The 23,751-nt window shown below is 43.6% G+C and overlaps 1 protein-coding gene across 2 annotated transcripts in view; it reads right to left on the bottom strand.

The window, feature by feature from the left end:
* The window catches only part of LOC144505230 (slit homolog 3 protein-like), a 678,283-nt gene that overhangs the window by 278,277 nt on the left and 376,255 nt on the right, over positions 1-23,751 (bottom strand). For both annotated transcript variants that reach the window (XM_078231240.1, XM_078231241.1), the window contains 2 exons: positions 12,133-12,277; positions 224-295 (listed from right to left, as the gene is read on the bottom strand). In XM_078231240.1, coding sequence (XP_078087366.1) covers positions 224-295; positions 12,133-12,277 — 217 coding nt within the window. The remainder of the gene's footprint in view (positions 1-223; positions 296-12,132; positions 12,278-23,751) is intronic.

Raw genomic sequence — 23,751 nt, 5'->3', positions numbered from 1 at the left:
AGCACACTCTGGCAGCTCTCTCTCACTGATGGATCCATTTGTTCTCCCTCAGTGTAGTTACCTTCACAGAGCTTGTGGTTGTAGGTAAGGCTAAAGGGGTGAGGGCAGAGTGAAATTGTTTAAGCAATGCCACAACATGCACAGTTACAATATCATTGCCATGATCATACACTTGATCAATCTTCCGGCGAACCAGATTTTAGCAAACCTCTTGTTTACTTACAAGCGCTTGAGTTTTTTATACTGGCTGAAGGCTCCGGCTCCCACAGTCTTGATCAAATTTTGTTCCAAGCGTCTGCAAAGCAGCAACAAAAATATAACTTAATAACATTTCAGCTGCAGACTGCAAGTCATGTCGATGTTTACCTGACAGCATCTAGAGCAAAAATAGAATCAATAACTGTGGAACAGTTAATGCGAGTTTGGCAACAGGATCATGATGACAGTGAGGACAATTCGACAGCAGCTCTGGAAGAGAAACAAACAGGGGAAGTACGAAAGGTCAGAGAGCAAGCTGTCCTCCTCAGTATTCTGTGCACAGCGATCCCATTGTTCTGTACACGCTGACCCCTCCACTCTGTGCATACTACGACCCACTGCTGTGCATGCGTCGACCCCGTCACTTTGTGTGCACCACGACGCCGCCGCTCACCCCGCATCCACCCGACTGCTAACCCACCCTGTCACGCACCCACACCATTACTCACTGTGTGCACCCACCCCGCCACTCTCCGCTCATCCCGCACCCACCCCGCCACTCTCCGCTCATCCCGCAGCCACCCTGCCGCTCGCACCCACCCCGCCGCTTGCCGTGCGCACCCAGCCTGCCACTCACCGCACACCCACCCTGCCGCACTGTAGACAATGGCCACATATTACTGTATATGTATCAAATGTATCTTGCAGCATGTTACTGGAACCTGGTGAAAATGAGGCAGGTGTTTTCAAGTATCTATTGGTCAGCTATTAAGTGCAAGAATCCATTCAGGGTCATCACCCTGGGGGTGATTTTCTGGCTCTCCCAGCTGGTGGGATGTTCAGGTTTCCTGGTGGTGTGGAGTGGAATCAATGGGAAATCCGATTGACATTAGCAGGCCCAGAAGATCCCACTGCCGGGCAATGGCGAGCCACCTCCTGCCATGAAGAAATATGCTGCAGGCCCCCCCACCTGTCTCAGAAATCTCATCCACTCCCACACACCTTCCTACTGAACCCAGACAAGGACAGCTTTTCAGCATTACATACACAGCATGCTTTCACCTCAGTCAATGAAAACGGCTCTCACCAAAATCACAGCATAATTCGGCTTTAAGAAGTTGCATACTGCTACTCCCGTGAATAAAACACATTTAATCTGTGCTACAGGCTAGCCCTTTGCTGGGGAGATGAAATGATTTCACATGTATCTAATGGAGCATTTCATTACTTTCCCAACCTCCTTTCCCCCCCAATCTCTTCACCCCCATCTCTCACAGTCCCACACATTGTCACATTCCTTGCTGCATCTCAGGATTAACACTCTCTGTCCTCAGCTTCCATCCACTCCCTGTGAGATTGTTGGGAGATTTTCCAACTATTTCCCCCATAAAAATACAATCTTATAATTAGAAGGTTAAGTAGACACATTAGCACCCTGCTGGGTTTCTGTTGCATCAACTAATTGATTAGCCAGAGAAAGTTAGGAGGGACCCTTGAAATTAATGTTTGCTGCTTGAGTTGTTAAAGTAATACCAAATCCTGGACTTGCATTTATATAGCACTTTCCATGACCGCCAGACGTCTCAAAGTGCTTTTCAGTCACTGCTGTAATGTAGAAAATGGGGCAGCTAATTTGCAGCCCCACAAACTGTAATGTGATAACAGCCAGATAACCTGTCTTGGAAATAAGGAACAAATATTTGCCAGGACACAATGGATAACTCTTCTACTCTTCTTTGAAATAGTGCCATCGGATCCTCTACATCCACAAGAGAAGACAGACAGGCCGACACAAAAACAGAAAATGCTGCAAAATCTCAGCAGGTCTGACAGCATCTGTGGGATGGAGATGCCGGCATTGGACTGGGGTGGGCACAGTAAGAAGTCTCACAACACCAGGTTACAATCCAACAGGTTTATTTGTAATCACGAACTTTCGGAGACTGGTGAAGGAGCAGTGCTCCAAAAGCTCGTAATTTCAAATAAACCTGTTGGACTTTAATCTTTAACCTGGTGTTGAGAGGCTTCTCACAGCATCTGTGGAGAGAGGTTAGAGCCAATGTTTCAAGTCTGGATGAGATATGCAGGGCTCTGACAAAGGGTCATCCAAACTTGAAACATTGGTTCTATTCTCTCTCCACAGATGCTGTCAGACCTGCTGAGATTTTCCAACATTTTCTGTTTTTGTTTCAGATTCCAGCATCCACAATATTTTGCTCTCATATTATGAGACAGACAGGCCCTTGGTTTATATTTTCATCTGAAAAATGTCACCTCTGACAGTGCAGCACATCCCTAGTATTGGCTGGAGCATCAGCCTTGAGTTTTGTTTTCAGCTCTGGGGTGGGATTTGAACCCAGAACCTTGTGACTCAGAGACAAGAGTGCTACCGACTCAAGGCATGGCTGATACACCTGCAGCTATTGTGCAGGTAGATTGGTTCAAGCTATTGCAACAGAGTTTGTGCTGTGAGTACAAGGTACAGGATGTTAGTCTAATGTTCCATTAGCAGTAAGCACATTATTTGCCTGCACTGCCCCATCAATATAGAGGAGATGTGATGTGATATCCAGGATCTGGCTTGTAAGCTAGTGCTGGGGCAGCTCAAGAATTGCATGCTTACTGACATTGATAGTAATCCCCCCATGATGAGGATGAGGAGGTCCAGATGGGTGGAGTACAAGAAAATGAGAAAATGGGGAATTCTTTCCAAGCCATCACCTACTTGACTCGCACTATTTTTAAGGAGGTAGGTTTTGAGGTGCAGTGTGATCCCCATGAAGATGAGGTAGGACACTTAGTTCACATACTTAGCATCAGTATTCCACAGTGCAATTGGGCCACATGTATATGAACCTACTTGTCAGACTGTACGAACTGTGCTGCACTTTTTGTTCATTGTTGCATCCCCATATCCAGACTATAAATGCTTATTTATCAATAGAGGGTTTTGAATTTTGGGGAAGAAATTCATCAATTGTTATTACATGCACCATTAAATCTTCAAATAGTCAATTTTTGTTTAGCTAAGATCAGACAGTGAAGAGAATCTTACAATCAAAAGGTCTGCTCGCCATATATGAGGCAACATGACCTCCAGAGATAGCAGACGCCCACTGGTTTTGGTGTTCTATGGGTTGTTATCAGCAAATCCAAAAACTAAATCCAGACAGTAGTTCAGATGAGGCTTCTTGTCTGAAAGTTTCTCAATCATGAGGTGCTGGAGTTGCACACTCAGTTAGACTTGCAGTCAATTTATGTGAAAGGATCTGTGCAAAATTGTTGGTCACTATTCACCCTCAGGAACATCTCTGGCTCTCAGTCCCATAAGAAGGTGGCTAGTATGGGTCCAGGAATGTCGTGGGATGGGAATTTCCCAAAACACCCCTGAGACTGAATGTTCTTGGGCTGCTGCAGTCCATGTGGTACAAGTACACCCACAGCACTTTCATACAGTTGAGTGGCTTGATGGGGCACTTCAGAGGGCAGCTAAGGGTCAACTACATTACTCGAGATCAGGAATCACACGTAGGTCAGACTGGGTTAGGATGGCAAATCTGGTCCCTGGATGGACATTAGTGAACCAGGTGAGTTTTTAAACAATAATCCGATGGGTATATATATCATAGAATCATACAGTGGAGGCCATTCAGCCCATCGAGTCTGCGCCGACCACAATCCCACCCAGGCCCTATCCCCATAACCCTATGTATTTACCCTACCTAGCCCCGCTGGCACTAAGGGGCAATTTAGCATTGCCAATCCACCTAACCCGCACATCTTTGGACTGTGGGAGGAAACCGGAGTGCCTGGAAGAAACCCATGCAGACACGGGAGAATGTGCAAACTCCACACAGACAGTGACGCAAGCCAGAAATCGAACCCGGGTCCCTGGCGCTGTGAGGCAGCAGTGCTAACCATTGTGCCATCCATCAATGAGACAGGCATTTTATTCCAGATTTACCAATTAATTTTATTTAAATCTCAGTTAGTGGGATTTGAACTCATGTGTAGGCCTCTGGATTATTAGTCTAGTAACATTACCCCCACAATGCTACAATATTCCTGGCATAACAATACATTAGGCACTGTTTTGCTTTCGGGAGGAGATGTTAAACGGAATCTTTGTCTGCCCTCTCAGGTGGATGTATTATGAGGGAGAGGAGTTTTCCCCCATTATCCTGGTCAACATTGAACCATCAACTAAAATAATTTAAACAAGTAATTTATCACATTGTCATCCATTGTCAACCTCTCTGGTTGCAAATTAGCTGCTGTGTTTCCCTACGTGAAATAGTGTCTCCAATTTATACATAATTGATTAGCTGTGAAGCACTTTGGTGCATCCTAAGGGTGTGAAAGATGTTACATAAATACCAGCTCAGTCTTTCTATGTTCCTGACAACACAGAAATACGGCAGTGCCTGAGCATGTGTCAGCATAAAACACAGATGTTTTCTTTCTCTTTCCTCAGTTTTCTTCAATTACTCCTCTTTCCCCAAACTTGACATCTCCGTGTTAGAGCATTTTCCACAAAGTGCTATCATTTGCCAAGTTTGAGTCTAGACTGCATATTTCCAAGAAATTCATCTGCTGAGTCCCATCCTGTTCTCACCTGATATCCAGAAATCGAGAGATATATTAATGCAGCAGAGACTAAAGGTCTTACTTAGTCGCTTCCTGATACTTATTCCTTGGCACTACATTAAATGGTGCACTTACCCATTGGTCTGATCTCATTACATTTCCTGTCTGCAATCACCTGTAACTCAGACCATCCTGAAGCTATGTCGTTTGAAGGCTTTTGAGTCTGAATTCCCTTTCTAAATAGCTGTATGTGGGATTTGTGTGCTCTTTGTACTCGTACCACATCATTATCTCTCTCTATTATCCCCACCCGCCCCCCAATTAGATCCATTGATGCCATCTGTAGCTAATAAAGGTGATAACTTGTTAACCGTGACTTACAACCCTCTGTTAATCCAACTCAACAACTAACAAAAGTTGATTGTTATTTATCTGCTCACACATTATACCCTGATGTTAAATTACAATGGGAATGATGCAGACAAGGCTCCAGGAGGACACCAAATTCCACATGGGATGTATGAGGGAAGTTGCCATTATTCCTTCACAGTTGCCAGCCAAAAGAGGAACCAACTGAGATCAAGGAGAGACATTTTAACTACCAAGCCTCAACTATTTAATCATTGGACAGTTACCCCCTCCAAGACTAGTGGTCCTAACGTCTGCAGTGAAATCATAGAAATCATAGAAACCCTACAGTGCAGAAGGAGGCCATTCGGCCCATCGAGTCTGCACCGACCACAATCCCACCCAGGCCCTATCCCCACATATTTTACCCGCTAATCCCTCTAACCTACACATCCCAGGACTCTAAGGGGCAATTTTTAACCTGGCCAATCAACCTAACCTGCACATCTTTGGACTGTGGGAGGAAACCGGAGCACCCGGAGGAAACCCATGCAGACACGAGGAGAATGTGCAAACTCCACACAGACAGTGACCCGAGCCGGGAATCGAACCCGGGACCCTGGAGCTGTGAAGCAGCAGTGCTAACCACTGTGCTACCGTGCCGCCCTATGTGGATAAGTTGTTAGAAGATATTCTGGGAGACAGGATCTACAGGCATTTAGAGAGGCAAGGACTGATTAGGGACAGTCAGCATAGCTTTGTGAATGGAAAATCAAGTCTCATGAATTTGATTTGAGTTTTATGTAGAGGTAACCAAGGAGATAGATGTGAGCAGTGCAATCGACGTAATCTGCATGGACTTTAGCAAGGCCTTTGACAAGGTACTGCATGGTAGGTTGTTGAATAAAGTTAAATCTCTCAGGATTCGGGGTGAGGTGGCCAATTGGATACAAAATTGGCTTGATGATAGAAGACAGAAGGTGGTTTGTGGAGGGTTGTTTTTCAAACTGGAGGCTTGTGAACAGCGGTGTGCCTCGGGGATCAGTGCTGGGTCCACTGTTATTTGTTATTTATATTAATGATTTGGATGAGAATTTATGGGGCATGATTATTAAATTTGCAGAAGACACCAGGATTGGTGGCATCATGGACAGTGAAGAAGGTTATCTAGGATTGCAACGGGATCTTGATCAATTGGGCCAGTGGGCCAATGAATGGCTGATGGAGTTTAATTTAGATAAATGTGAGGTGATGCATTTTGGTAGATCGAATCGGGGCAGGACCTACTGAGTTAATGGCAGGGCGTTGGAGAGAATTATAGAACAAAGAGATTTCGGAGTACAGGTTCATAACTCCTTGAAAGTGGAGTCACAGGTAGATAGGGTGGAGAAGAAGACATTCGGCACGCTTGGTTTCATTGGTCAGAACATTGAATACAGGAGTTGGGACGTCCTGTTGAAGTGGTACAAAACATTAGTAAGCCCACACTTGGAATACTGTGTACAGTTCTGGTTACCCTATTATAGAAAGGATATAGAAGAGAAGATTTACTAGGATGCTACCGGGACTTGATGGTTTGAGTTATAAGGAGAGGTTGGATAGACTGGGACTTTTTTCCCTGGAGCATAGGATACTTAGGGGTGATCCTGTAGCGGTCTATAAAATAATGAGGGGCATAGATAATGTAGATAGTCAACATCTTTTCCCAAAGGTAGGGGAGTCTAAAACTAGAGGGAATAGGTTTAAGGTGAGAGGGGAGAGATACAAAAGAGTCCAGAGGGGCAATTCTTTCACTCAGAGGGTAGTGAGTGTCTGGGACGAGCTGCCAGAGACAGTAGTAGAGACAGGTACAATTTTGTCTTTTAGAAAGCATTTAGACAGCTACATGAATAAGATGGGTATAGAGGGCTATGGGCAATTGGGACTCGCTTAGTGGTTAAAAACTGGGCGGCATGGACAAGTTGGGCCAAAGGGCCTGTTTCCATGCTGTAAACCTCCATGACTCTAATTGCCACCTAACCAGAGACCAAGAGGATGAGCAGGAGGCCGCTGGAGAAGACTGAAAGAACTCTCTCTAACACTCAGCCAAGTCACCTGGAGGAAATATCTGGATGGCCTTCTGAGTGAGGAATGGGGGGGGAGGCGTGGGGAAAGATGAGAAACTTGGGGAAGTCGAGGCTCAAACTCTCCTTATAATACTTTCCACTTTGGGCCCATTTTGGTCCCAACTCCATTTTACGCTGGGTTAGCCTAAAGGGAAAGCCACAACATAAGTGTTACATTGAAGTGACAGCCCCAGTTCAGCGATAGCATTTTCACCTCTGAGTAAGAAGGTTGTGCATGCAAGTCTCACTTCAGATATTGGAGAGCTTTCTCTATGCTGATACCTCAGGCAAGTAACTGAGGGAGTCATGCATGGTTGGAGGCGCTGCCTTTTGTCCTGAGATGTAAACCAAGGCCTGTGTCTGCCCTTGTAGGTGGATAGAAGATCCCATTACACTATTCAAAGAAGGAAAAGGGCAGTTCTTTGATAATTACCCTCAACGAACATTCCTATAAAACTTAAGATCTCATTTTTGCTGGTGGGAGCTTGCAATATGCAAATTGTCTGCCGAGTTTCACCACATTATAACTGTGACCTAAATTTCAAATGTATCTAGGGCTTCTCGAGGTTGTGAAAGGGGTAATATCAATGCAAGTTCTTTCTTTCCTTATAAATGTTCCACTCTTAATTGCAAAGTCAAAATGAAAATTGAACCCTGATTATATCATTGGAGTTTTATCTGCAGACTTAAGGAAGAACCCTGACAATTTCTGGGAGGCATCCTCCTCATTTGGTCACGATATGTAAAAATTGTATTCTATAGGGTTGGTCCAGGATGTTAACAAGGGAGTCTGATGGGCGATTTTATTGGCTTGCCCAATTTACACCAGGTAGGCAGGGAATAAAATCGCCCCTTTCCTCTCAAAACACGACACTTGTAAACTCTCAGTTCCTTTCTGGAACAAGCTTACTTCCTTTTTATTTCTGTTTCTGCCATCCAGGTGAAGGATAGCTTGCTCCCGGACATCAGTAAATTCCTCCTTTTGACTAGCACCCAAAAAGTGATGGCACGGCAGCTTCCCTCGCCCAGTTATTCATGGAAGGCACCATTCAATGTCTTTTTGGTTTGCATTTGGAAACTGACAGAGAGGGAAGAACAGATCTCTACCTTGTTCCTGTTTGGGTACCACATGTTAGCACTGCACAGCTCCTCTGTACCATCCAGGTTTACTGTGCTGAAATGTTACTGTAGGTAACAGATGTTTACAATAACCACTGACTATCTTCAATGCTTGAAGGAACGTTTATGCTTCAAAGAAATTACACTTTCTCAGAAATGAATTCAAGATCAATGCTTTCAAGATCCTTTCTTGCATAAAGCTGCCAAGGGAGGCTGAACAAAATGAACCAAGTATTTTAAAACTTGATTGCTTAAAAATCCTTGGTTAATGTAAGGCCGGCACTGAACCAATCATTGGAAATTAAAACACAACCCTTCGGACTCCTTTCTTTTTGAACTGTTTACTCAGCAGCAGTTTGAAATTAAATGGCACAGACTTCTCTGCACTTCTCTAATAAAAGTGCTTCCTTTATCCTGCCTGTGTGTTTTTACTGTCTCATTCAATCAATGCTGACTTGAACCATTCCTGACAGATAGCGTAATTCGATTACTAAAACAGGGGTTGGGAAGGGGAGCAAAAGACAAGTAAATGGAGACACGCCAATCCCGAGCCCAACTTCAGATGGAAACAAAGCTTCACAAGTCCCCTGCCCAGTGCAAATCCATTCAGAATTAATTCCTTTGCTTCACCACTAAGAAAACACATTCTACTGACAGCAGAGAGATATTGGACATTGACTTGTTTTATAAACATTGCATTAGACAGCAGAAGCACAAAGAAAGTAGTATAAGTGGTGCATGTTTTACTTTGTGTTAATTAATTTGAAGTGAAAGGAAGAAGGATGAATCCGACTGACTTTACAACAAAGAATCTTATGGGAAAAGTTACTCTTGTTTATGTTTCGCTTCTTTTCTGCTCCTCCACTGACAATACTATCCCACACTGAGTTACAGTTTTATTGGAGGTCTTGTGGCACAGTGGGTTGCATCTCTGCCTCTGAGCCAGAATCGCCAGGTTTGAACCCCACATCAGGACAGGATAGTCAAAACGGGTGTGTTAATAATGTGGCCTTGTGTATCGACTTGCAAACCCTTCCAACAAACATCAGTGGCAGGCAATAAGAGTGGGAGAGATTCCTGGTCAGCCATGGTTGGAAAGAAAATTGGAGCCTCCACCATCACTATCCATAGCTCCAATCTATAACGTGCATTTAAAAAGTGCATGTTGCCACAGCAATTCAGACTGACTGAAATGTAACATCATCACCAGTGTCATGGGTCTCAGCAACCAAATGGTACTTTGTTCAAATGGTACCTTCTCATGTGGTAGCGAGGCCATTGACTCCATTAGATACACAAACCAACCCCCATTTTATTTCCTGCACATGTGTGTCTCGAATAGAAATCACAGTGACTTGGGATGGGAATCTTGTTGGATCATTCCCTCTCCCAAGCTCAGGAAATCTAGAACATCTCTACACCTCCAACAACACAACAGATCTTTGCTGAGAGTCAGATTTTTCACGATCAATAATTTAGTGTCTGATTTCAAAATATTTGGTTTACACGAAAGAACATTTGGGACACTTGTTTCTAGTAATATCTTCTTTAAGTGGCTCACTTCAGTTTGTTTGAAAAGATTCCTTCAAAGCACCTTGGGATGTTTAAAGGTGCTATATAAATGCAAGTGATTGCTGCTGTTGTAATTGTTTTTTTAAAATGTTGTGGCTCAGTGGGTGGTGGGTCGGAATGCCATCTGGAACCGTCAATGCTCCTCCTGCAAGTTCACCGCATGGCCGGATACAACTAGCCATGAACAGGAGGACTGGGAAAATCTGGCTGCAAGCTTTAAAGGCGACTGACTATATTTGCAATTGAAAAGCTTCTTGATGTGGCTCCCTGAAATGTTTAAACTGTGAGAGCTTTGGCAGTGGTTGGAGGCCCTCCTGCTTTGTACACACCCAGTTCTTTTCACATTGTGAAGCTTTAGTGGATGCTAGGGCTCCTTGCTTACACATGTCAATAGACATGTTTTCCTTCCCATTAAGTGGTCAACAGCCAAGTGGTGATGTTGCTGCACTAGTAATCCAGAAGCCAACGAATGACCCAGAGGAATGAGTAGAAATCATGACAGCTGGAGGAATATAAATTCAGCTAATTAAGAAATCTGGGATAAATTAATGACCATGAAATTACTGGACGGGTATAAAATCCCCTCTGGTCACTACTATCCTTCAGACGAGGAAATCTGGCATCCTAATCAGGCCTGGCCTACACATGACCTGAGATCTGCAGAAATGTTGTTGAGTTTTAATCGCCAATCTGAAATGGTTTGACTACTCAGTTGAATCATACGTTACAGGGGAAAAAAAGCACACGGATTGCAGCAGTTCAAGAAGGTGGCTCACCACCACTTTCTCAAGGGCAATTACTGATGGGCAATAAATGCTGGCCTTGTCTGAGAAGCTCATACCACAAGAATGAATAGAATCGCAGAAACCCTACAATGCAGAAGGAGGGCATTTAGCCCATCGAGTCTGCACCGACAACAATCCCACCCAAGCCCGATCCCCTGTAACCCCATACATTTTCCCGCTAATCCCTCTAACCTACACATCCCGGGACACTAAGGGGCAATTTAGCATGGCCAATCAACCTAACCCGCACATCTTTGGACTGTGGGAGGAAACCCACGCAGACACAGGGACAATGTGCAAACTCCACACAGACAGAGGCCCAAGCTGGGAATCAAACCCAGGTCCCTGGAGCTGGGAAGCAGCAGTGTTCACAACTGTGCCACCATGCCACCCCAATGTATATTTTAATGTATATTTTTGATATATATGTATTTTTAAAAAATCACTCTCAGGGCCAAATACATCCATATTTAGCCGCCAACATGATATTCAATGATGAGAGCAAGCCTAAACCTTGGATTAAACAGTGGATTAATTTTGTTTCCGAACAAGCCATACAAATTAAACAAACATCTCTATGAAATGCTACCATCTCAATCATACAAAGTTCAAATAACAATCAGGTGTCTTATCTCAATTTGGCTCAACCCATAAGTGCATTTCCTTTTGGAAGAGCTTGTCTCCAATTTCTAAGATATCTGAGCCTCATAAAGCAACAGTGCCTGCCTCCAGCCTGATGGAGTTGACCCAATTCAGAGATATTTGAAGTTTTGTTTCTTTTTTCTCTGGATGCAGACTCATTTTGCTCACTCAATCTGCCTCCCCACAGAATCTGGTGGCTGTTCATCCAGCTTGTAACAATGCACTCATCAGTAGGCTGGGAATCACCGCACCCCTTTAGGCTTTCCTTTATTCCGATGCTGCACTGGATCGTAGCAAGTCTGTGCTTTTTTTGGTCAATCTGATTTGGCGTCCTCAACAGGATAGGGTTAAATGACTTCTGCAGCTCTAAAACCATCTTTAGAAACTGATACATTTGACGTGGCAGCATGGTGTCACAGTGGTTAGCACTGCTGCCTCACAGCGCCAGGGATCCAGGTTCAATTCCAGCCTTGGGTGACTGTGTATGTTTTCCCCGGAAGGTCCGGTTTCCTCCCACACTCCAAAGATGTGCAGCTTAGGTGGTTTGGCCATGTTAAATTGTCGTTTAGTGTCCCAAGATGTATAGGGGATTAGCAGGGTAAATGGATGGGGTTAAGGTAATTGGGTGGGTGGTGGGCCTGGGTAAGACCCTCTGTCAGAGAGTTGGTGGAGACTCAAGGGGCTGAATGCCTCCTTCTATTTGGAGGAATTCTGTGGACATCACCCTTCCCATTCCCTCGCCTTTAAAATCAAGTCTGGGAACGTCTCTTACTCACATTTCCACGATGTTTTCTGGGAGGTTGACTGGGATTTCGGTCAGTCCTTTCCCTCGACAATCCACAATGTTGTTGCTGCACACACATGCTGGAGGGCATGATGTAGTATGGGCACTGCAAGACTGAGGTTCAGAGGACTGAGGACCTGGGAGGGCACAAGAGCACACTTACTCAGAACAGCAAAACAGACATATAAAAACATGCAACAGTGCTGGAGCAACTGAGAAATGTTCCACCTGGCTTACTAAGAACCTTTTCTGAAGAAAACAGTTCCTGTGGGAATTGTTTACAAGCAAAACAAAGCTTCCATCACATGTATTTACAATGCCAATATAAGGATTCTTGTCTCATATTTTAGCCAGGATTGATCAACAAAATTAGAACCTAACTGGCTTTAATTGAGGCAATTTATGTTTATTTGTGTATCTGCATAATTGTCTCAATCTGCATCATTTTTGGTTTACACAAACGTGTCTTTTTTCATTCAATAAAGGCATTTTGGATTTGTATGCAAATGTTGCCATTTTACATTTGTACCTTCTGAATCAAAACATTTTTATTCTGTGAAAATGCTGTGTGGGGTTGGAAGAAGCCACAGTCATGAAAGCAGTGTACCTTGATACTGACGGTGGCACAGGGACACATAGTCGTGAGGGAATTGTCCTGGGAGCACTCAATATCAACTCCAGACCCAATGAATTTATACAGTACCAGGTCAAACATGGGCAAGGAAACCTCTTGCTGATTATCATCTACTACTTCCACCACTCCCTTACCCTTCAGCTGATGAATCAGAACTTGTCCATGTTGAACACCACTGGGAAGAAGTAGTGAGGGTGGAATGGGCACAAAATATACTCTGAGTTGGGGACTTGAATGTCCATCACCAATGGTGGCTCGGTATTATCACTACTGACTGAGTTGACTGAGTCCGCTAGGACATAGCTGCTAGATTAGATCAATGATAGGTGGTAAGGGAGTCAACAAGAGGGAAAAAACTTTCTTGACTTTATCCTCACAAATATACCTGCTGCAGATGCATCAGGCTATGAGAGTATTGGAGGAGTGATCACTGCACAGTTCTTGTGAAGGCTAAGTATTGTGTTGCACTATCACCATTCTAAATGGACTAGATTCAGAACAGATGTAGCAACTCAAAATTTAGTATCCATGAGGTGCTGTAGGAGATTCATAGCAACAGAATTATATTCAACCACAATCTGTAGTCTCATGGGCTTGCATGTACCTCACTCTACCATTGCCACCAAGCCAAGGGATCAACCCAGGTTCAATAAAGAGTGCAAAAGAGCATGCTAGGGGCAGCACTAGACACTAACCTGGTGAAGCTACAACACAGGACTACCTACATGTCAAACAACAGAAGCAGCAAGTGATATACAGGACTAAGTCGTCCCACAACCAATGGATTAGATCTAAGCTCTATGGTCCTGCCACACCCAGTTGTGAATGGTGGTGGACAATTAAACAACTAACACGGGGAGGAGGCTCCACAAATATTTTGATCTTCAATGATGGGGGAGTTCAGTACCTTGGTACAAAAAACAAGACTGAAGCATTGTATCACCTTCAGCCAAAACTGTTGAATGGATGATCGATTTTGGTTTTCTCCTGAGCTCCCAGCACCCAAGATGCCAATCCTCAGCCAATTCGATTCACTCCACATGACATCAAGAAACACTGAAGACGCTAGCTACTGAAAAGGCTATGGGACCTGACAAGATTCCGTCAATAGTACTAAAGACTTCTGCTGTGGAATAGCCTCACCCCCTAGCGAAACTGTTCCAGTATCGCTGTAACATTGGCAGCTACCTGACGATGTGGAAAATTGTCAAGTAATACCCTGTCCAGTAAAAGCAGGACAAATACAATCTGGTCAATTACCGACCCATCAGTCTACTCTCGATCATCAGCAAAGTAATGGGAGGTGTCACTGGGTCAAAATCCTGGAATTGTCTTTGTAACAACACTGTGGTTGGACCTGCATCAGATAGATATGGCGAATCAAGAAGAAGGTTCACAATCTCCTTGCCAAGGGCAATTAGGGATTGGTCACAAATGCTAGCCTTGCTAGTAGCACGTAGATCCAGTGAAAGAATACTTGTATTGTTGTATACGATAAGCACAGAGCACTGTGAACATACTGATATGTGCGTTCCATACTTGGCAGTGCAAGGGACTAATTTTTTTGTTTGCATGCTTGAAAGAAAATTAAACATCAAGCCAATTACATCGCCTTTTAAGTTTGCAAATTGGTTTCGCAAACCTTGGCTTTGTTTGTAATACATCAGACAGATCCAGCTCTGTACAACATTTAACACGGTGGGCTTAAAGCTTTCAAGTCAGTCCAAGGTGATAGGGGAAGATACGGATCTGCAATTATTACTTCATCCTTCAGTGGCACAGGGTATTCATAGAATCCCTGCAGTGCAGGAGGCATTCGGTCCATTGAGTCTGCAAGAATCCCACCCAGCTTCTATTCCCGTAACCCCACGTATTTACCCTGATGGTCCTGCTGACACTAAGGGGCAATTTATCATGGCCAATCAACCTAACCCGCACACCTTTGAAGTGTGGGAGGAAACTGGAGCACTCAAAGAAAAACCACGGAGACAGGGTAAGAATGTGCAAACTCCACACAGACAGTGACCCGAGGCCATAATTGAACCTGGGTCCCTGATGCTGTGAGGCTGCAGTGCTAACCACTGTGCCACCGTGCCACCATTGTCACAGGGAGTGCCATGTTCCAATCCACAATGGACGATGACTGGTTCATACAGCAAATCAGAAACAATTGCCACCACCGTCAGCCAGTTGTCTGGTTCCCTCAGCTTTCCAGGTACAGGAACTTTGACAGAAATCTTGTTTCTGACTCTTTTTGGCGCCAAACTGTTACTCAAACTGCAGCATGTGTTGGACAGTGTTTGACTCATCTGCTTCCATCTAAAAGATTACTAATCTCTAAAGACTAGATTCTTCCACTGACAATAAAGCTTTCCTATAAAATTCTGACAACTACGCCTTTTATTGGTGTTCGTGAGGTTAGTTGCTGACTCAGTTGAAACATTGACGTTCCTCCCACTCAGCTCCCCCAGTCTTAGTAGCTCAGTTTGAAGACTGCACAAGTGGATGAACACTGGCAGTCTTGCACAAACTGACTTCATCGCAGTTATCTAACTTTGCACTCAAGAGTAACAATCCTCGCTTTCCAAATTTCATTGAAGCAAAAACTTTAAGCTTCAAGCACATAAGAAGGGAATAGACTGTTATGCCGATAAGATGAGATGTGTGGAGGGAGCCCATACACGGCGGCACAGTGGTTAGCACTGCTACCTCACAGTTCCAGGGACCCGGGTTCAATTCCCGGCTTGGGTCACTGTCTGTGTGGAGTCTGCACGTTCTCCCCGGGTGGGTTTCCTCCGGGTGCTCCGGTTTCCTCCCATCGTCTGAAAGACGTGCTGGTTAGGTGCACTGGCCATGCTAAATTCTCCCTCAGTGCACCGAACAGGCGCCGGAATGTGGCAACTAGGGGATTTTCACAGTAGCTTCATTGCAGTGTCAGTGTAAGCATACTTGTAATCTAATGACACTAATAAATAAACTTTAAAACTAGATACCAGGTAAAGTTCCTTCTGCTCTGCTCTATTAAGATCAGAGGACAGACTAAATGTAGGAAAAGATTCCCAGTAAAAGCACTCCTCGGTCAATTAATGTGCATTAATGCAGAGTGAAGTTTTCTTCATCTTCACCCTGCCTTCATTCCAACTATAAGCAACCTCCTATTCCGCCAGAATTGCTCCTCTTCTCTGATTAAATGCCAGCTTTCTGCCCAGCCAAACCTGCATGCGTTGCTTGAGGAGACAACAAAACTAACTTTTTGTCAACAGCGCTTTGTTTATAAGCAATCAATACAAGAATTCGATATCTTACTTAAATTTCAAATCACATTCCAGAATATGCAGCGTACACGCAAATTTTAATGACAAGGGAATTTTCAAAAGGCTAATCCGCAATGTTGGCTCCATTTTAAGAATCCCAAGTAGCAGGTCGAGATAAAAAGTCCAATAAAAATATCCCAAATAAAAAATATTATAACTTGAAAATGGGAGGATTTATTCAGAACTTCCAATGCCCTCTTTCTACCTTTCCTGTGCAATCTCCATCCCATGTCTTTCAATCTTCAAACTCTGGTATCCATGCATTCCTACCGGTTCCCTCTGGTTTGTCGGGAATTCCCTCCCTAAACTTCCCTGCCCCTCCCTCATCCTTTGCAAATCCTCTGAAGGCCCATCTGAGTTTACAGTTCTGTCTCCTCCCCTCTCTCCCTTGGTTTAATGTTTCCAATCCTTGTTCGTAAAGTTGCTCTGGGACACTTAGTATGTCACACACTTTAGAAAATTGCAAGTCATCAAGCAAAACAAATCAAAACAAAATCAGATTGGAAAATGTAACAAAAGAAAGTCAAATTTAATAACGTTACTTCACATTTATGAAAGAAAAGAAATAAGCTTGCTGTTTTTTTTGAGGCTCTTAAAACAAACATTCCCCTTTTCTTAGCTTTTCCTCCAACCCCAATAAGATCCCATCAGCCCTGAAACTGGAACACAAGTCTATATTTGACAGAAGGTCATTGTCAACAAAGACAAACAAAATCAATGACATTCTACATATGACCATCTCTTAACAATCTAACCAAGAACTGGCGCCAATCATAAGAGATATATTTGGAAAGGTTGAAACTGCAATTATAAAAGAATAGATCGCATGATATGCTCACTGCATAAATACCACATTTCTTAAGTGCGTCGTAAACTCTCCATCTCTACAAGCATATTTCTTCTGCGTGACTTTTTTCTACGTCACTGAATGGAGTGGGACTAAAGGAAACATGCACCAGCTTTCCTGCTCCATCTGTCACAATGACTACAAGTTTGCAAATGCGTGCTTTGTAATTCTCTGGTGTTTTGTTGACATTTCATTAACTGAAGACTTGGCTCCCTGCTGAAATGTTTGACTATGTCTTGTCCTTTTCAGCATCTATCAATCCATCACCAACAGCTGTTCCACTGGGCTTTTGGGATTATTCTTGTGGGATTTACAAAACCCCATAAAGTCACTGATGGATTATTCTATTTTGCCCTTGACGTTTCCCTATTTTTTCCCCATCCTTTATGCCTCTTCCCTCGATGCTGTTTTCTTCAGCTTAGGAAAGTTAAGGCAACCTTGTGCTTGTTTCCAATTCAGATGCAGTGTCTATCTCACTCTCTTCAAATGTCAAATGGTACGTGCTGATAGGCCTGTTTGTTTTATACAATCAAAATGTGATTGTTTATGAACACAAGATATCACACCCTATAGCGCTATCAGAAACCAATAAAAGTTCAAAGTTTATTTATTAGTGTCACAAGTAGGTTTACATTAACACTGCAATGAAGTTACTGTGAAAAGCCCCTTGTCGCCACATTTCAGCATCTGTTCAGGTATACCGAGGGAGAATTTAGCCAATGCACCTAACCAACATGTCTTTCATACTGTGGGAGGAAACCGGAGCACCCGAAGGAAACCATGCAGACATGAGGAGAACGTGCAGACTCCGCACAGTGACCCAAGCTGGGAATCGAACCCGGGTCCCTGGCACTGTGAGGCAGCAGTGCTAACCACTTTACCACCATGCAGCCACTCGTCACCCAAGTCATCCAATAATTTTTTCATATGTTTCAATACTATGGCAATTGTTAATAGGACCTAAGCCAATTGGTGAAGACGAAACCAAGACACGGACTCTTTCTTTATCAAGAAAGTTTATTGGCTTGTTCAGTCTCAGCTCCTTCCCATGCAATCCAGGACCCCAACTGTCCCCTACTTATACTCATTCTAATAAAAACAGATCAATGCGAGGGGCACTGGTGGGGCACTGTAACTAAAACAAAACATCAAAGGAAACTCAACTAACGAAACCAAAGTATCATTTCTGAGGATGATACATAGAAACATACATAAAAACTAAAATCAGAAGCAAGCCATTCAGCTCTTATGATCATGACTGAACATCAAATTCACTATCCTGATCCTGCCTTCCGCCCTCACCCCTTGATCCCTTTAGCCCCAAGAACTATATCTAATTTCTTCTTGAAATCCACAACCTCTGACTTCAAGCCATGTGTGAACACTGTGCTGCACAATGGCACAGTGGTTAGCACTGCTGCCTCACAGCGCCGGGTTTAATTCCGGCCTCGGGTCACTGTCTGTGTGGAGTTTGCATGTCCTCCTCATGTCTGTGTGGGTTTCCTCTGGGTGCCCTGGTTTCCTCCCACAATCCAAAGATGTGCCGGTCAGGTTGATTGGCCATGATAAATTAACCCTCGTGTCAGGGAATTAGCAGGGTAAATATGCAGGGTGACGGGAATGGGGCCTGGGTGGGATTGTGGTTGGTGCAAACTTGATAGGCCGAATGGCCTCCTTTTGCACTGTAGAGATTTTATGATTCTATGATCTATTAGATGAGCTAAATTGACCTCAGTGCCCTTGTGCTGGGGGTGTAAGGAAACAGGTAGTTTTAAGTGATCAATGTTTGTATTGTTGGATATTAGGAATAAGATATAGATTTGAGTTGAATTTAGTGTTTCTGTGCAAAAAAGGGTAAAATTCTAGTTAGATTCATGTTAAACAAAGGTGTTTGCATGTGCGGGGGTTTTTGGTTTCAGTTCAAATTGTGTTTCTATTGTGCTTTCAGAGTTTACAATGTGAAAAGTAAACAGGAGTTTGGAGAAAGAATGAGCTGAAGCTTAGCAACCAGCCATCACCTTTCAGGGGAAAGACCTTGGCCAGAATTCAATGACCTCAACTGTGGCTGGGATTCTCCGGTCCCACTGCTGTGAATGGAGATTTGGCGGAGTGCCAAATTATCCTTTCTCGCTGGCAGTGAGATTGGAGAATGCAGGCTCTTGTTTTTAGTTTAGCTGAACCTATAGCAGAAGCAGTTTAGCAGTTAGAGAGAAAAGAGCCTTCTCCACTCTGCCAGAAGCAGAAGAATAGAGTAACAGGCAAGAAAGCAAATCCCAGAGGAAGTATGGGACTGTTCGTTCTAGAAACCAGGGAATGAGCAGAGGAGTTCCAGGAAACCAAAGTTAAAAGGAACAGAGGAACTGGAACTGTGTACCATTCACTGAAGTTAAGGACAGAGCTAAAAAGTACAGACCTGGTGATGCTAGCTAGTGAAAAGCCAAGTAATCATAAGATTGGTGATATCTTCCAAAGCCTTTGAGCAATTGGTGACTGGTTCACTGAGAGATTTTGTGGAAAGCTGAAAGCTTGTGGATATTCAAAGGGATAGGGAAAGGAGAGCTGGAAATCCTGGAAATTGATCCTTGCTAGAACAGTATGATAATCATCCAAGGGGATTTGAGGAGAAATCCACAGAAGCTCGAGTGGATGGCATCTGTCACTTGGTTTCACAGTGAAATGTTTCTGGCCACAGTTGGCCTGTTGGGCTACAGGAACTGTGTATTTTCTGAGAAGATTAAAGCATAAGATATATTTTGTAGTGTGCTAGAAATGAAAAGTCGGTATCACGGAATGCTGACTGGGGTGGTCACAATTCCTTTAGGTCCCTCCAGACTTTTACTGAATCTGAACTGTGTTAATGTGCAGAATCAAAGTTTATTACAATGAGAGCAATGTATCACTTAGACCGGTGCAGTAAATCCCTGCTTGAAGTGTCCCCTTTTAAAGTGGTTTCATTTTAAAGGGCTTTATTTTTATGTCTGGGGTTCATTTAAAGTATTCCCCGTTTAAAAGTGCGCAAAGGGTGTGATGATGTCATCATCACGTCCTGACGTGATAATGTCATAGAACAACCAGGAAGAATGATTGTATGTGGAGTCTGCCTTGTGATCAGTGCCATTTTGTCCTTGAGGACAAAATTTTTTTTGTTTTTTTTGTTGCATCTTCAGCTACCTCCCCCCTCCCCAATATTTAACTAAACTTCATTACTGGACTTTTTTTTTACTGTACCCTGTACTAGTTGAGGAGCTTTGTGGACTTCATTGTTGAAAATAATTCTCCACTGTCGTGTACCTTACAGTACAGATACTGCACTGTAAAGTTTGATCTTTCAGATGTCTTCGCTATTGCTACAGGAAATACCTGAGGGACCGTTGTGGACTTCTGTTTTAAAAGAATTCTTTGCTATACAACAGTACTGCTCTGTACTGTACTGTACACTACTTGTGTTTGAGGAACCTCTTGTCTTTGCCATACAACGGTTCTGCTCTGTACTGTACACTACCTGTGTTTGAGGAACCACTTGTCTTTGCTATACAAGGGTACTGTTCTGTACTGTACACTATTTATGTTTGAGGAATCCCTTGTTTTAAAGAGGTCTCTGATAGGATGAAGCCTGCAGGTAGCAATTTTGAAGTCACTTACGGTACGGTACAGTGTTTCAGACTGTATGGTACATTGTTTCAATTTTTGTATTCATTTTTCTAGCCAACAATTGTCTTCAGGAACTTAACTCTGGAATTAACATTGATTCCTTGGCTAACCATGCTTCACTTAAAGGGATTTCATGTAAAGTGGCGATTTTCAGAAATGTAACCACCACTTTAAGTGAGGGCACCCTACACTCAGCCAAATCTACTTCTGGCTTTTTGCATATAATGTTGAACAAAACTCTAATCAGGTTCAACTACAAAGTTTTTGAATTTAGTGGTGAGATAGAGATAAGATTTTTTTTAAATAGTCAGATTCCAAGGTTTTCTGGTTTTGTTTTTGTCATGTTTGATGCAGAATATCCTAAATGAGGCAGCTGAGGACTGGTTATAATCAAGCCCTCAGACTGGAAGTTCATTCACAGTCCCATTGCAGTATCACTTGTATTTTCTCTGGGGTGTGTTAATGTAAAGCATGAAGACTGATTAGAATCGGGTCTCTTGACAATGAATCATCCATAGTCTCATTACCCTTGATGCTTCATGAATTTTATTTAATATTAGCCAGCCATAGCCTATTGTATTGTCCAGGGGAAATATCAGAGTCCAAGATATTGGGTAGCTGGAGATAAAGGAACTGTAAAAAGAAAATTGTTAGTTATAATTCACCAACAAACAGTGGCCCCCTGGATCAGATCGAGACGTTTCCAATTTGTTGGCATATGATGTCTCAGGCTACTGCAATTCATACTAAAGGGCCTATATCATTTTCATTTTGGACTCTGAGCATCTTACCTCTTTCTCCTCACAAACACCACTTCCAAGCGGTCCCTTTCCCTCTTTCCTTCTCTGACTTCTACTTCTTTCCTCCATTATCATTCCACTGCCCATCTCCCCCGTCTCCCACCTCCCCCTCTTGTAGGCATGAAATGGAAGTGGGGGGGGGGGGAGATCTAGGCTTCAAGCTTCAATGATAGATAGTGTACAGACTCAGAATTTCACTACCTTTGACCTTTTCTTGTGTCCTTTTATAAACATTTATTGTTCAGTTTAACATTTCCCATACAACATGCACCAGCTAAAAGACATGGACCAGCAGGTAGTTAGATGAGAATTAGAGTCTCCCACCACGTACATAGAGCAGATTCATCTCTGGTGCTGAAGATTACCATTTACATGATAGTTGGCCCTCATCCACCTCAACTTGCTGAGCAACATCTTCACTCAAAGAAAATATAAATCAAAAAATAATTTCCACCACTGATTCGCATCCCTCTGTGTTTGTGTGAGTGCGTGTGTATATATCTATTCCCAGGCTAAGTAGCAGCCAGCCATCTTGCTCCTAGACCACTGCCAATCTGCTTTAAGGTGGCTAAAGGATTTCCCTGCCTTCTTTATGAAGTGATGTGGAGATGCTGGTGTTGGACTGGGGTGGGCACAGCAAGAAGTCTCACAACACCAGCTTAAAGTCCAATCGGTTTATTTCGACTTGATGAAGAATAGGGCCCTGAAAGCTCGTGATTCCAAATCAACCTGTTGGACTTTTAACCTGGTGTTGTGAGACTTCTTACTGTTCTTTGTGAAGAAAAGACATTTACACTACGGTACTGTAAGCAACTCATACCTACCTATAAAGGTAGAGTATACAGCACAGAAACAAACTATTCGGCCTAACCAGTCCATTCCAGTATCTATGCTCCACTCACACCTCCTCCTATCTCTCCCCCTCATAATCATCTATTCCATGCTTCCTTAAATGGTTGTCTAGCTTCCCCTTAAACACATTTATGTTATTCACTTCAACCACACCCCATGGTAATGAGCTGCACATTTTCACCACTCCTCTGCAAGTATCTTTTGCACTTCCTACTGGATTATTTGGTGACTATCTTAGATTGATAGCCTGTTGTTATTCTCTTCCTCTTATGAGGAAACATTCTCATTGCTCCTCCTTTAGGTACCACATGCCTATGAAGGCATCAGTGACCACGAACTTCCATTGGCAAAGTACTGCAGTAGGTTGCTGTTGCCTTCTGCAGTATGGCTGACTATACTGACAATCATAGAATCCTACAGTGCAGAAGGAGGCCATTCAGCCCATCGGGTCTGCACCGACCACATTCCCATCCAGGCCCTATCCCCATAATCCCATGCATTTACCCTAGCTGGTCCCCCCTTTCACAAAGGGGCAATTTAACATGGTCAATCCACCTAACCTGCACATCTTTGGGCTGTGGGAGGAAACCGGAGCACTGGAGGTAACCCACGCAGACACGGAGAGAATGTGCAAACTCCACACAGGCAGTGACACAAGCCGGGAATCAAACCTGGGTCCCTTGTGCTATGAGGCAGCAGTGCTGTTTGGCAACATTATGAATATACCTTCCTTGACCATCAAATCCTGAGGTGTGACTTGAATCTAAAGCTTCTGCTCCAAAGGTAGAGACACTACTCACTGCGCCACAAGACATCCTCTAACTTTATCCACTCTGACAAAACCTTTAATCATTTTAAAGACCTCTAGTAGCTCAACCCTCAGCCGTCTTTTTTTCTAACCTCACACTTTACCTTACTGATGCCAAATAATATATATAATCATAGACTAGAATCCCGACAGAGCTGAAGCAGGCTATTCAGCCCATCGAGTCTGCACCAACTTTCTGACAGAGCATCTTACCCAGACCCTATCCCCATAACCCCATGTATTTACCCTGCTAATCCTCTTAACTTACACATCTTGGGACACTAAGGGGCAATTTAGCATAGTCAATCAACTTAACCTACATGTCTTTTGGACTGTGGCAGGAAACCTGAGTACCCGGAGGAAATCCAAGTAGACACAAGGAGAACGTGCAAATTCCACACAATCACCCAAGGCCGGAAATGAACCTGCCTCTGGCACTGTGTGGCAGCAGATCTGACCACTGTGCCACCCTGCTGTCCTTGCCCCTAATGCAAATTATTATAGAGAAAACAATTTAAAAATGTCACCCTCACAGAGAATATAAAGAGCTGCACAGAATGAGGGACTCGAGATCTGCCGCTCTGGCATAACGCACCAGTGTTAATAACACGGTGGCGGCACGGTGACACAGTGGTTAGTACTGCTGCCTCACAGCACCAGGGACCCAGGTTCAATTCCGGCCTCAGGTAACTGTGTGGAATTTGC

This window comes from Mustelus asterias, chromosome 16 (genome assembly GCF_964213995.1).
Source record: "Mustelus asterias chromosome 16, sMusAst1.hap1.1, whole genome shotgun sequence".
Lineage (NCBI taxonomy): Eukaryota > Metazoa > Chordata > Chondrichthyes > Carcharhiniformes > Triakidae > Mustelus > Mustelus asterias.
Note: the sequence above shows the minus strand (reverse complement) of the source record. Positions and strands in the feature narration are given on the sequence as shown.